Source organism: Colobus angolensis, unplaced genomic scaffold (genome assembly GCF_000951035.1).
Source record: "Colobus angolensis palliatus isolate OR3802 unplaced genomic scaffold, Cang.pa_1.0 Scaffold134, whole genome shotgun sequence".
NCBI classification, from domain to species: domain Eukaryota; kingdom Metazoa; phylum Chordata; class Mammalia; order Primates; family Cercopithecidae; genus Colobus; species Colobus angolensis.
In genome coordinates, this window is record NW_012114422.1 from 172,256 (window position 1) to 185,776 (window position 13,521).

Here is a 13,521-nt window from a genome sequence, read left to right on the forward strand (position 1 = left end):
GGTAGCTCACACCTGTAATCCCAGCACTTTGGGAGGTCGAGGTGGGCAAATCACTGGAGGTCAGGAGTTCGAGACCAGCCTGACCAACATAGTAAAACCCCATCTCTACCAAAAACAAAAAATTAGCCAGGTGTGGTGGCGTGTGCCTGTAATCCCAGCTACTCAGGAGGCTGAGGCAGGAGAATGGTGTGAACCCAGGAGACGGAGCTTGCAGTGAGCGGAGATCCGGCCACTGCACTCCAGCCTGGGTGACAGAGCGAGACTCCGTCTCAAAAAAAAAAAAAAAACCACTTTAATATTAATAAATGCATCTTATAATGCATTTACATATTTAATATTTTCTTTCCAAATAGCTAATACATCAATAGTGCATCTTACAATTGATGGTATGTTGCATTAAGAAAATACAGTAACTAAAGACATTAAAAGTTTCATACATCAATTAGCATTTCAGTTGGGTCCCAAAGGATAGGTAAGACTTAGCAGACACAGAGGATGGTCAGTAAGGGAAGTAGGTGGTAGACACTGAGGGACTTACAAAAGCAAAGGCACAGATATATTATGGAAATTTTCAGGCATTAATTAATAGTATAATTTAGCCAAAGCATAAAATACATGCTGGGAATAATAAAAATACAGAATCAGAAACAGGAGATCTTCAGAGACAAATGGGAATTCAGGAAAAGTCTGCTTACTTACATTACTTCCCAATTGGGCAGTATTTCATTGATCCAAATTACCATTGCACTTGCAATATTTTCTTCCTGCTTAAATCGTTCTTTCATTATTCTTTTTCTTTTATGCGCTTCCTTAATTTCTGTTTTAAGTGAGTAAAAATTATTTCAATACAAATAAGCTAGATCAAAATCCTCTTCTCCATCTACCTAAACTCTACAAAATAGACTTTCTAAAAAAGAATATTATCATAAGAGGAAAGAAGGAAATAAGGGAGGGAGGGAAAGGGAAAGAAAGGGAGGGAAAAAGTGAAAGTAAATGAACTTGATTAACATAATTTTCTTTTGTTTTCTCTTTTTTTTAGAGATGGGTCTCGCCACATTGCCCAGGTGGCCTTGAACTCCTAGACTTAAAAAAATCCTCACATCTCAGTTTCCTGAGCAGCTTGGACTACACTTGTGTGCCATCATGCCCAGCTATTAACATAATTTTAAAATAACATCTCCTGTGCTAGTATAAAAGTAAGTGGAATAAAAAGTCAGAAAAATAATTTAAGTAGATTACTTTATCACATATTTCTATTTACACTTAACCTATGAAGTCAAATTTCTTATGAATTAACTATATAAAAAGCAAACAACTGTGGGCAACTAACCAATACCTATTTTCCTACAAGGGTTTATAAATTTTCTGACATAACCCACATGACACTCAAAAATGATTTTTCAATAGCACTTTTGAATATGGTGTTTCACTTTACTAATTAGTTTGAAATTTTAAAATGTCCCCCAAAACACATATATTAACAGTACATCTCTTAGATTCTAAGGCAAAAGTTGGGGCAAGAAAATACATCTCTGAAAATCAAAGGTCACAATCTCAGAAGAAGAGATGTCTCAAATGCAGAGGCAAGTGAGTCATAAATCAAAACTTTATGTAATTTTAGAACCAGTGAGGATGTCAGAGATCAGCCAGCCAAACTGTTTTCAAACTGTTTTTTCAGATATGCCTTAGAAACCATCTTGAGGGGCACGCAGAAGGCCAAGTAAACAATCTCTACTTTCTTTTTTTTTTTGAAACGGAGTCTCACTCTGTCACCCAGGCTGCAGTGCAGTGGCGCCATCTCGGCTCACTGCAACCTCTGCCTCCTGGGATCAAACAGTTCTCCTGCCTCAGTCTCCCGAGTAGCTGGGATTACAGGGTCGCACCACCATGCCCAGCTAATTTTTTGTATTTTTAGTAGAGACAAGGTTTCACCATGCTGGCCAGGCTGGTCTCAAACACCTGACCTCGTGATCCGCCCACTTCGGCCTCCCAAAGTGCTGGGGTTACAGGCGTGAGCCACCACACCTGGCCAACAATCTCTACTTTCTTTTATTTGTTTCATGTATTCATATTCTCTAGGATTTCTTGAGCGAAATGTTTCACTACTTTACCAACAACAAAAAAATGATGAAAGAGAAGCTTCAAAGCCCTGATTAAGCTGACCTGCCTCTCACACTGTACGCATGAGAAAACTAACATTAGGCCTGTTCGGAGTATCACACCCAGGTAGTATCAAACAAGGTTAAAGCTGTGGCCATCTGATTTCTCAGTTCAATATTATTCCTATCATAACATGCTTTAAAGATCATCCAGTACCAAAAATGATCTTACATAGTAATCATATAGTAAAAAGTTTAAAAATAAATAAAAACTTAACTGGAGCCAGTTAACACACTCTGGGGAGGCCCAGGTGGGAGAACTGCTTGAGGCCAAGAGTCTGAGACCAGTCTGGGCAACACAGAGATACACCATCTCTACAAAATAACTTTTAAAAAATGAGCTGGGGCTGGGCATGGTGGCTCACGCCTGTAATTCCAGAACTCTGGGTGGCCAAGGCAGGTGGATCACTTGAGGTCAAGAATTTGAGACCAGCCTGGTCAACATGGCAAAACCCCGTCTCTACTAAAAATACAAAAATTAGCTGGGCCTGGTGGCAGGCACCTGTAATCCCCGCCACTCTGGAGGCTGAGGTGGGAGAATCACTTGAACCCAGGAGGCGGAGGTTGCAGTGAGCTGAGATTGCGCCACTGCACTCAAGCCTGGGTGACAGAGTGAGACTTTGTCTCAAAAAAAAAAAAAAAAGAGCTGGGTGTGGAGGCATGCACCTACAATCCTAGCTACCAGGGAGGCTGAGACAGGAGGATTGCTTGAGCCCAGGAATTTGAGGCTGCAGTGAGCTCTAATTGTATCACTGCACTCCGGCCTAGGCAACGAGTGCAACCCTGTCTCTAAAATAAATACATACATAATAAAAAATAAAAACTTAGGCTGGATGTAGTGGCTCACACCTAAAATCCCAGCACTTTGGGAGGCCAAGGTGGGCGGATCACTTGAGGTCAGGAGTTTAAGACCAGCCTGGCCAACATGGCGAAACCTGTCTCTACAAAAAAATACAAAAATTAACTGGGCATGGTGGTGCACGCCTATGGTCCCAACTACTTGGGAGGCTGGGGTGAGAGGATCTCCTGAGCCTGGGAGACTGAGGCTGCCGTGAGCCAAGTTCACATCACTGCACTGCAGCCTGGGTGACAGAGCAACACCCTGTCTCAAAAAAAAATAAAAATAAGCAATAAATAAATAAATAAAACTTAATTGGATATGTCAGAAATATTTCGAATTCCGTATAGTAAACTACACAAAACTAATGTTTAAATAAGCAAGTCTTTTAGAAAGATATAACTAGCCTTATATATCCTATTTTTACTTAACATTAAATAAATAACTTCATTTCCAAAATAGAACCATAAAGCAGAACTGTATACCATTATAATGTTCCATTCACTGAAGTCAAAGGAAAAAATATCAGTTGTTAATAAGGTATTAGATGTTAAGTCTAAAAATGTATACAGCTGTGCAATATCTTCTAAAAATGTATGCTTATCCTGAAATAACAACTGTCAGGAAATAAACACTGTTAAATTATCCTGATATTATTTTTTTAGTTGGAGAAGAGAATGAATGAACAAATATGTAAATTTATACACACAAGAGTATGCATTTATGTGCCTAATCAAATGACACAATTGGGCCTCTGGAGAGGCTCTGTAAGTCACAAAAGAGTATTTAAGTTTCAAATCATATTCTCACAGTCATATAGAAAGTTAAAATTATTAAATTATAAAATAATTAGAAATTATTAATTATAAAATATAAAAATGGTAAAAAGTGAAATTCATTAATAGATTCATGAATTATCTTTATATTTATAAACTCAGATAGTAGTAGTCCAAGTTTTATGACTGTAATCTCAAGATTCCTCCTACTAGTTTTGTAAAAGTACATGCAGAAAAACTATGATCCTGGTATGTCATCTAATTCCTCCTTTAGAACAAACTTGATTATAAAAATAGCAGAGAAAAATAAAAGCATGTGCAACATGGTAAAACCTCATCTCTACAAACAATACAAAAAACTAGCCAGGCGTTGTGGCACATGCCTGTGGTCCCAGCTACTTGGGAGGCTGAGAGGTGAAAGGACTGCTTGAGCCTGGGAGGTCAGGCTACAGTGAGCTGTTTGAGTGCACCACTGCACACCAGGCTGGGCAACAGAGCAAGACCCTGTCTCAAAAAAAAAAAAAAAAGATTTCAGTATCATCTTGAAGACAGACTTAATTTTTACCATCCATCTTCCTATTAAAATCAGAAAATTATACCATGTGGAGTTAAATTTTATACCTCGTTTTTTAGCCTCAGCCACCATCTCATCATATTCTTGTCGGTGACGTAAAGCTTCTTCCACAGATTTGGCAGGAAGATTTCTGGAAAAAAAAATGACTTAAGACAATTTTAAAAGATTAACTTTAAACTTACTAACTTCTTTCTTTTTACACCCAGATACAAAGAATTTCTAAACTAACCTCATTTCATTCATCAAGGAAGTAAAAGGCTGAAAAGAACTGTGCATTTTAGAACAGAATCAGAATCCAGGTTGTTAATATGTGGTGTGTGTTTGTGAATGTGTGTATTTCTATGACATGTGTATATAAGTTCGCATATATTTAAACATTTCACATTAAAAAAATAGATATGGGGTCTCACTATGTTGCTCAGGCTGGTCTCAAACTCCTGGGTTGAAGCGACCCTCCTGACTCAGCCTCCCAAAGTGGTGGGATTACAGGTGTGAGCCACTGAGCCCAGTCCATTTCAGATTGCAGTCAATATTTTTAGGTCATTTGTTAAACCCACTTAGTAGAGTTTTCTTTAGCCAACTTTTTTCAGATATAATTTTCATATAATAAAATGAATAAACATATTTTAAGAGTAGTTTGATGAGTCTTGACAAATGCATACACCTGTGCAGCTAACTAACCAATCAAGATATAGAACATTCCTATCATTCCACTAAGTTTCCTTGTGGTAGCCCAATACTTACCCTCCTCATAAAATTACTTCTTTGATTTCTACCACTATAGATTAATTTGTTTCTTCTTCAAGAATTTTATAGACTCTTGTGTTTGTTCTTTTTGTTTGTTTGTTTTGTTTTTAATTTACATTGAAGGACTAATGTCTGGCTTCTTTTGCTCAGCACAGTTTTGAAAATCATTCATGTTGTTGTATTAGTAATGTATTCCTTTTCATTGCTGAGTAGTATTCCATTTATCCATGTGGGTGGACACTTGGATTGTTTCCAGATTGGGGCCATAATTAATAAAACTACTATAAATATTAACATCAAGTTTTTGTGTAAATATTTGCTTTCATTTCCCTTAGTTAAACAAAAGTCTTGGGTTATATAGTAAATGTGGATATACCTTTACAACAAACTATCAAACTACTTTCCACTAATTAGAGTTTTAAGGCAACATTGTAACTAAAAACTGGAGAATCCATCATTTGCACACATAGTAGCCCTCCCTCATCCTTGGGAGTTATGTTCCAAGACCTCCAGTGGATGCCTGAAACCTCATACAATAACAAACCCTATATATACCAGGTTTTTTCCTATACATACATAACTATGATAAAGTTTAATTTAATTGAGAGTAAGTTAGCCCAGCACAACATGTTGCCATCAATTGGAACACATTTTTGTTCAGATCTTCCACCCACAAATTTAATGCCTTTTCAATCATAACTAAACACCATGCACTATGGCAGTAACTTTTGCAATTTAAGGTGCGATAGTAACACTAGCATAAATTTCTTTTTCATTCTTCACAATTTCATGGATAGAAGATTGATTCTTACCATAGATCTTAGCAACTTCAGCATATTTTTTTTTCCTATTAATTTGAGAACTTTCACCTCTTTGCTTAAAGGAGGAACTTTACAGCTTCTCTCTGGCATATCTGAATTGTCAGCACCACTACTCTTAAGCTTTGGGGGCATTATTAAATAAAAACAAGGGTTCTTTCAACACAAGCACTGTGGTATCACCAACAGTCAATCTGACAACCAAGAAGGTTACTAAGTGAACTACCAGGTGGGTAGTGTATATAGCTCAGATAAACTGAACTCATGTCCCTGGCAGGATGGAGCAGGACAGTGTGAGATTTCATCACGCTACTCAGAATGGCATGCAATTTAAAAATCAAGTTGGCCGGGCGCAGTGGCTCAAGCCTGTAATCCCAGCATTTTGGGAGGCCGAGACGGGCGGATCACGAGGTCAGAAGATCGAGACCATCCTGGCTAACACGGTGAAACCCCGTCTCTACTAAAAAATACAAAAAAACTAGCCGGGCGAGGTGGCGGGCGCCTGTAGTCCAAGCTACTCGGGAGGCTGAGGCAGGAGAATGGCGTGAACCCGGGGGGCGGAGCTTGCAGTGAGCTGAGATTCGGCCACTGCACTCCAGCCTGGGCGACACAGCAAGACTCCGTCTCAAAAAAAAAAAAAAAATCAAGTTATTTCTGGAACTTTCCACTTAATGTTTTCAAACCACAGTTGACTACAGGTAACTGAAATTGCTTTAAGCAAAACCGCCGATAAGGGGTAACTACTATACTGTATTTTGGTTTATCAAATCAATGGCTTCACAGAGTCAGTGATTTATATATAAAAAATACAAAAAGAAATATACTGCTATATTGCCACTTATCCAAATATAATCACAATAATGTCCAGTTTTAGGAGTCAGTTTTTGCTTTTCGACAGGCTAGTGTAGAAAAAGGTATGCGACAAATTTTCAAATTATAAATTCTTCCTCCTCTTCTCAAATTAGTCAACTGATCAGGTAAGTTGTAGGAGGGAGGAATAAAGGTTAAGATTTCTGCTTCAGGCTATAATGGAATAAAATAAACCAGGTCTACCCTTTCCCCTTAAATAATTAGAAAATGGACAAAATATACTAAACTATAGTTTCCAGACAACAGACACTGGGCAGCACAAGACAGTGATCTTTTGGAGAAAAGAAATAAGCAAGGTAACCCTACAAGTACCTGACATTTCCAGGTCTCAGTGGTCCATCAATCCTCCTAACATGAGGAGACAGTTTAGAGTTGGAGAAAAGAAATAAGCAAGGTAACCCTACAAGTACCTGACATTTCCAGGTCTCAGTGGTCCATCAATCCTCCTAACATGAGGAGACAGTTTAGAGTTGGAGAGTCCAAGACAGCTAAAAGTTACAAATCAGAAAACCAGAAAAGAAGGGAGCTGCAGAAGAGTCCTCTCAACGTTTCGGCTGAGTACTGATCTGTGCATGTGTGTGATTAAACTACGGCCAGAAAAAGAATCACCAGAAAAAAAAAAAAATAGGACATTCTTAAAGCTCACACAAGACCAGCCAGAGTGGAAAGACCTCCTGACAGATAAGAGTACTAGGTAGAGTCCTTAGAAGAATAATGCTTCAGTAGTGAGGACAAATTATTCCTAAATTAAAAGCTATTCTGAAACCACTCTAACAAAGATTAGGTCAAAAGGATCAAACCATTTCCAAAAAACTGCAAACCAGACTAAAGCCAAAAAGTATCCAAAAGAACACACAAAAAAGTCCAGCATCCACCTATATGTAAACCACAATGTCTGACATTCAATAAAAACAGAGATGTGAAGCATAAAAACATAATGCATAATGAGAAGAAAAATTAATCAACAGTCACAATATAAAAATGTCACAGATAATAGGATTATAACACAAGGATGATAAAATAGCTGTTATAAATACACTACAGGCATACCTTACTATATTGTGATTTGCTTTCATTTTGCAAATAATGTATTTTTTACAAATAGAAGGTTTGTAGCAACCCTAATGTCAAGCAAGTCTATTGGTGCCATTTTTCTAACAATGTGCTCATTGTGTGTCTCTGTCTCACATTATAGTAATTCTTGCAATATTTCTTTTTTTTTTTTTCTTTAGAGACAGAGTTTCACTCTTGTCACCTAGGCTGGAGAGCAAAGGCGTGATCTTGGCTCACTGTTACCTCCGCCTCCCAGCTGGTTTCAAGCAATTCTCCTGCCTCAGCCTCTTGAGTAACTGGGGTTACAGGTGCCCACCACCACGCCTGGCTACATTTTTTGGTAATTTTAGTAGAGATGGAGTTTCACCATGTTGGTCAGGCTGGTCTCAAACTCCTGACCTCAGGTAATCTGCCTGCCCCGGCCTCCCAAAGTTCTGGGATTACAGGGGTGAGCCATCGCGCCCGGCCAATTCTTGCAATATTTCAAACTATTTCATTATCATTGTGTCCGTTATGGTGATCTGTGATCGGTGATTTTTGTTGTTACTATTCTAATTGTTTTGGGGCACTACACACAGTGCTAACATAAGATGGCAAATTTGTGTGCCAAGGCAAACATGTGTGTCTCACTGCTCCACAGACTGACCATTCCCATCTCTCTCCATCTCTTCAGGCATCCCTATTTCTTGAGATACAACAACATTGAAATTAGGCCAATTAATAACTCTACAATGACATCTTAAGTGTTCAGGTGAAAAGAAGAGTCCCATATCTCTCAATTTAAAATCAAAAGCCAGAAATAAATGAGTAAGCTTAATGAGGAAGGCATGCCAAAAGCCAAGATAGGGGGGTGAAGAAAGATGGCAGAACAGAAGCCTGCACCAATTGTACACTCTGCAGGAACACCTAATTTTAACTATCTGCACACAAGTAAGCACTTTCATTAAAACCAAAAATCAAGTGAGCAATCACAGTACCTAGTTTTAACTTCATATCGCCCAAGAGGCATTGAAGAGGGTAGGAAAGACAGTCTTAAATTGCCAACACCACCCCTCTCCCAACCCCCGGCAGTGGCTTCTTGGCTAGGAGACAGAACCCACGCACTCAGGGGAGGAACAACACAGTGACTGAGGAATTCTGCATTGAACTTAATGCTGCCCTATCACATGGAAAGCAAAATCATGCTGAACTCAGTCAGCACCTACCCACAGAGGGACCATTTTGAACAGCACTAGCCCAGAGGGGAAGCGCCCATTCCAGAAGCTGAAACTTGAGTTTCAGCAAGCCTTGCAATCGCAAGTTAAAGTGCTCTGGGATCCTAAGTGAACTTGAAAGACAGTCTAAGACACAAGGACTGCAATTCTTAGGCAAGTCCTGATGCACTGATGCTATGCTGGACTTAGAGCCAGTGGACTAGGGTAGTACATGACATACTGAAACACCAGACAGGACAGCTAGGGGAGTGCTTATGCCACTCCTCTCTCAATCCCAGTGAAGCCTGCAGCAACAAAAGTAACTCCTTTCTTTCGTTTGAGGAGAGGAGAAAGAAGGGTAAAGAGGACTTTGTCCTGCATCTTAGATACCAGTTCAGCCACAGTAAGATAGGGCACCAGGCAGTGGTGAGGCCCCCATCTCAGGTCCTAGCTCCTGGATGACATTTCTAGAGACACCCTAGAATAGAAGTGAACCTGCTGCCTTGAAGGGAAGAATCCAGTCCTGGCAGGATTCATCACATGCTGACTAAAGACCCCTTGGAGGCCGGGCCGGTAGCTCACACCTGTAATCCCAGCACTTTGGGAGGTCGAGGTGGGCAAATCACTGGAGGTCAGGAGTTCGAGACCAGCCTGACCAACATAGTAAAACCCCATCTCTACCAAAAACAAAAAATTAGCCAGGTGTGGTGGCGTGTGCCTATAATCCCAGCTACTCAGGAGGCTGAGGCAGGAGAACTGCTTGAACCCAGGAGGCAGAGGTTGCAGTGAGCCAAGATCGCACCACTGTACTCCAGTCTGGACTATAGTACGAGAGTGCATCTCAAAGCAAACAAACAAGCAAAAAGACCCCTTGGGCCCTGAATAACAAACAGCAATACCCAGTGGTGCGATCTCAGCTCACTGTAGCCTCCGCCTCCCATGTTGAAGTGATTCTCCTGCCTCAGTCTCCTGAGTAGGTGAGATTACAGGTACGTGCCATCTTACCTGGCTAATTTTTGTATTCTTTTTAGTAGGGACAGGGTTTCACCATGTTGGCCAGGCTGATCTGGAACTCCTGACCTCAAGTGATTCACCCGCCTCAGCCTTCCAAACTGCTGGGATTACAGGAGTGAATCACTGTGCCCAGCCTACTATTAAGTAGAAATATTAAACAATGAACCAATAAAAAAATGATACCTACAACAGCTTTTCAAGACATAGGCAATAAAATAAGACATAAAGACAAACAACAAGTTGGCCATTATGGTGGTTCCCGCCTATAATCCCAGCACTTTGGGAGGCCATGGCAGAACAATCACGTGAGGCCAGGAGTTCCAGATCAGCCTGGGCAACATAGCAAGACTTCATCTTTATTTAAAAAAAAAAAAAAGAAAGAAAGAAAGAAAGAAAAAACAACCAGGTATGGTGGCATGCACCTGTAGTCCTAGCTACTTGGCAGTCTGAGGTGGGTGGATCAACTGATCCCGAGAGGCCACAGTGAGCGATGACTGCACCACTGCACTCCAGCTGGGGCAACAGAGCAAGACCTTGTCTCAAAAAAAAAAAAAAAAAAAGAGAGAAACAATAGAAGTTAAAAAAGAAACAACAAGAAGTTAAAAAAAAAAAAAGTGAAACAACAAAAAAGCACGAGGATGAGGTTGAAGTGTAAAGTTTGTATTAGTTTTCTTTTTGCTAGTTTGTTTGCTTATGCAATCAATGTTAAGTTGTCATCAGTTTAAAATAATGGGTTATAAGATAGTATTTGCAAGCCACATGGTAACCTCAAATAAAAAAAAATACGACAAATAACACAAAATAAAAAGCAAGAAATTAAATCATACCACCAGAAAAAAAAATCACTTTCACTAAAAGAAAGACTGGAAGGAAGGAAAGAAGGACGAGAAGACCACACAACAACCAGAAAACAAATAACAAAATGGTAAGAGTAAGTTCTTACTTACCAATAACATTGAAAGTAAATGGACTAAACTTTCCAATCAAAAGAGATAGAGTAACTGAATAGATTTAAAAAACAAAAAGACTCAATGATATGATGCCTCCAAGAAATATACTTCACCTATAAAGACATATATAGACTGAAAAGAAAGGGAGAGTAAAAGATATTCCATGACAATGGACACCAAAAAGGAGAAAGAGTAGCTATACTTATGTCAGACAAAATAGACTTCAAGACAAAAACTATAAAAAGAGACAAAGAAGGTCATTATATAATGATAAAGGGGTCAATTCAGCAAGAGGATATAACAATTGTAAATCTATATGCACCCAACACTGGAGCACCCATGTATATAAAGCAAATATTATTACAGCTAAAGAGAGAGATGCACCTCAATACGATAATAGTCAGAGACTTTAACACACCACTCTCAGCACTGGACGTATCTTCCAGGTGGAAAATCAACAAAGAAACACTGAACTTAATTTGCTCTATAGAACAAACAGACCTAATAGATATTAACAAGATACTTCATCCAATGGCTGAATATGCATTCTTCTCCTCAGCACATGGATCATTTTCAAGGATAGACCATATGTTACTTCCTTAGTTAAAGACAAACCAAGTCTTAAAACATTCAAAAAAATGAGATAATATCAAGCATCTTCTCCAATCACAATGGAATAAAATTAGAAATCAGTAACAAGAGGAATTTTGTAAGCTATACAAACACATAGAAATCAAACAGTATCCTCCTGAATGACCAGTGGGTCATTGAAGGAATTAAGAAGGAAATTTAAAAATATTTTGAAACAAATGTTAATGGAAATAAAACATACCAAAACCTATGAGATACAGCAAAAGCAACACTGAAAGGGAAATTTATAGCTATAAGTGCCTACATAAAAAAAGATGAAAAACTTCAAATAAGCAACCTAACAATGCATCTTAAGGAACTATAAAAGCTAGAGCAAACCAAATCCAAAATTAGTAAAAGAAAAGAAACCCCAAAATTAGCTGAGCATGGTGGCACATGCCTGTAGTCCCAGCTACTCAGGAGGCTGAGGTGGGAAGATGGCCTGAGCCTGGGAGGTCAAGGCTTCAGTGAGTCATGTTCATGCCAATGTACTCTAGCCTGGGTGACAGAGTGAGACCATGTCTCAACAACAACAACAAAAAAAAAAAAAAAAGAAGAAGAAGAAAAAAGAAAAAGAGCACAAATAAATGAAATTGAAACAAAGAAAACAATACAAAAGAACATAACAAAAAGTTGGTTTTTTGAAAAGAACTTTTCAAAAACTAAGAATTTTTTTTTAGTTTTTAAGTAATTAGAAAACTAATTACAAACTTTAAAATTTTGTTTAAAATTGAAACCTTTAGCCAGACTAAGAAAAAAAGAACAATCAAATAAGTAAAATCAGAGATGAAAAGGGAGACATTATAACTGATACCACACAAATTCAAAGGATTGTTTGTGGTTACTATGAGCAACTCTGTGCCAATAAATTGGAAAATCCAGAGAAAATGGATAAATTCCTAGACACATACAACCTACCAAGATTGAATCATGAAGAAATCCAAAACCTGAACAGACCAATAGCAAGTTACAATGGAACAAAACATTTAATTATGGAGTTGTAATTAAAAGTCTCCCAGTAAAGAAAAGCCCAAGACCTGATGACTTCACTGCTGAATTCTACCAAACATTTAAAGAAGAATTGAACTGACAACAATGCTACTCAAATTACTCTGAAAAATAGAGGAGGGAATTCTTATGAACTCATTCTATGAGGCCAGTATTACCTTGATACCCAAACAAGACAAAGACACATCAAAAAAAAAAAAAAAAGGAAAACTACGGGCCAACATTCCTGACAAATATGGATGCAAAAATCCTCAACAAAATACCAGCAAACTGAATTTAACAATACATTGAAAAGATAATTCCTCATGACCAAGTGAGACTTATCCCTGGAATGTAAGTATATTTCAATATATGCAAATCAATCAATGTGATACATCATCTCAATAGAAAGAAAGACAAAAACCATATAATTTCAACTGATGCTGAAAAAACATTTGATAAAATTCAACATCCATTCAAGATAAAAGCCCTCAAAAAACTGGGGACAGAAGGAACATACCTCAAAATAATAAAAGCCATATACAACAGACCCACAGTATCATATTTAATAGGAAAAAACTGAAAGCCTTTCTTCTAAAATCTAGAACAAAACAAGGCTGCAGATTTTCACCACCGTTATTCAACATAGTACTGCAAGTCCTACCTAGAGCAATCAGACAAGAGAAGGAAATAAAGGGTATCCAAATTGTCAAGGAAGAAATCAAATTATCCTTGTTTGCAGATGAGATAATCTTATATTTGGAAAGTCCAAAGACTCTACCAAAAAACTATTTTTTTTTTTTTTTGAGACGGAGTTTCGCTCTGTTGCCCAGGCTGGAGTGCAGTGGCCGGATCTCAGCTCACTGCAAGCTCCGCCTCCCGGGTTTACACCATTCTCCTGCCTCAGCCTCC

The 13,521-nt window shown here is 38.5% G+C and overlaps 1 protein-coding gene across 1 annotated transcript in view; it reads right to left on the reverse strand.

Annotated features, from left to right (window-relative positions):
- Window positions 1–13,521, reverse strand: part of TBC1D12 (TBC1 domain family, member 12) — a 161,103-nt gene that overhangs the window by 40,494 nt on the left and 107,088 nt on the right. The window contains exons 4-5 of the mRNA XM_011934308.1: window positions 4,395–4,477; window positions 700–817 (exon numbers count right to left, since the gene is read on the reverse strand). Of these exons, the coding sequence (XP_011789698.1) occupies window positions 700–817; window positions 4,395–4,419 (143 nt within the window). The 5' untranslated portion in view covers window positions 4,420–4,477. The remainder of the gene's footprint in view (window positions 1–699; window positions 818–4,394; window positions 4,478–13,521) is intronic.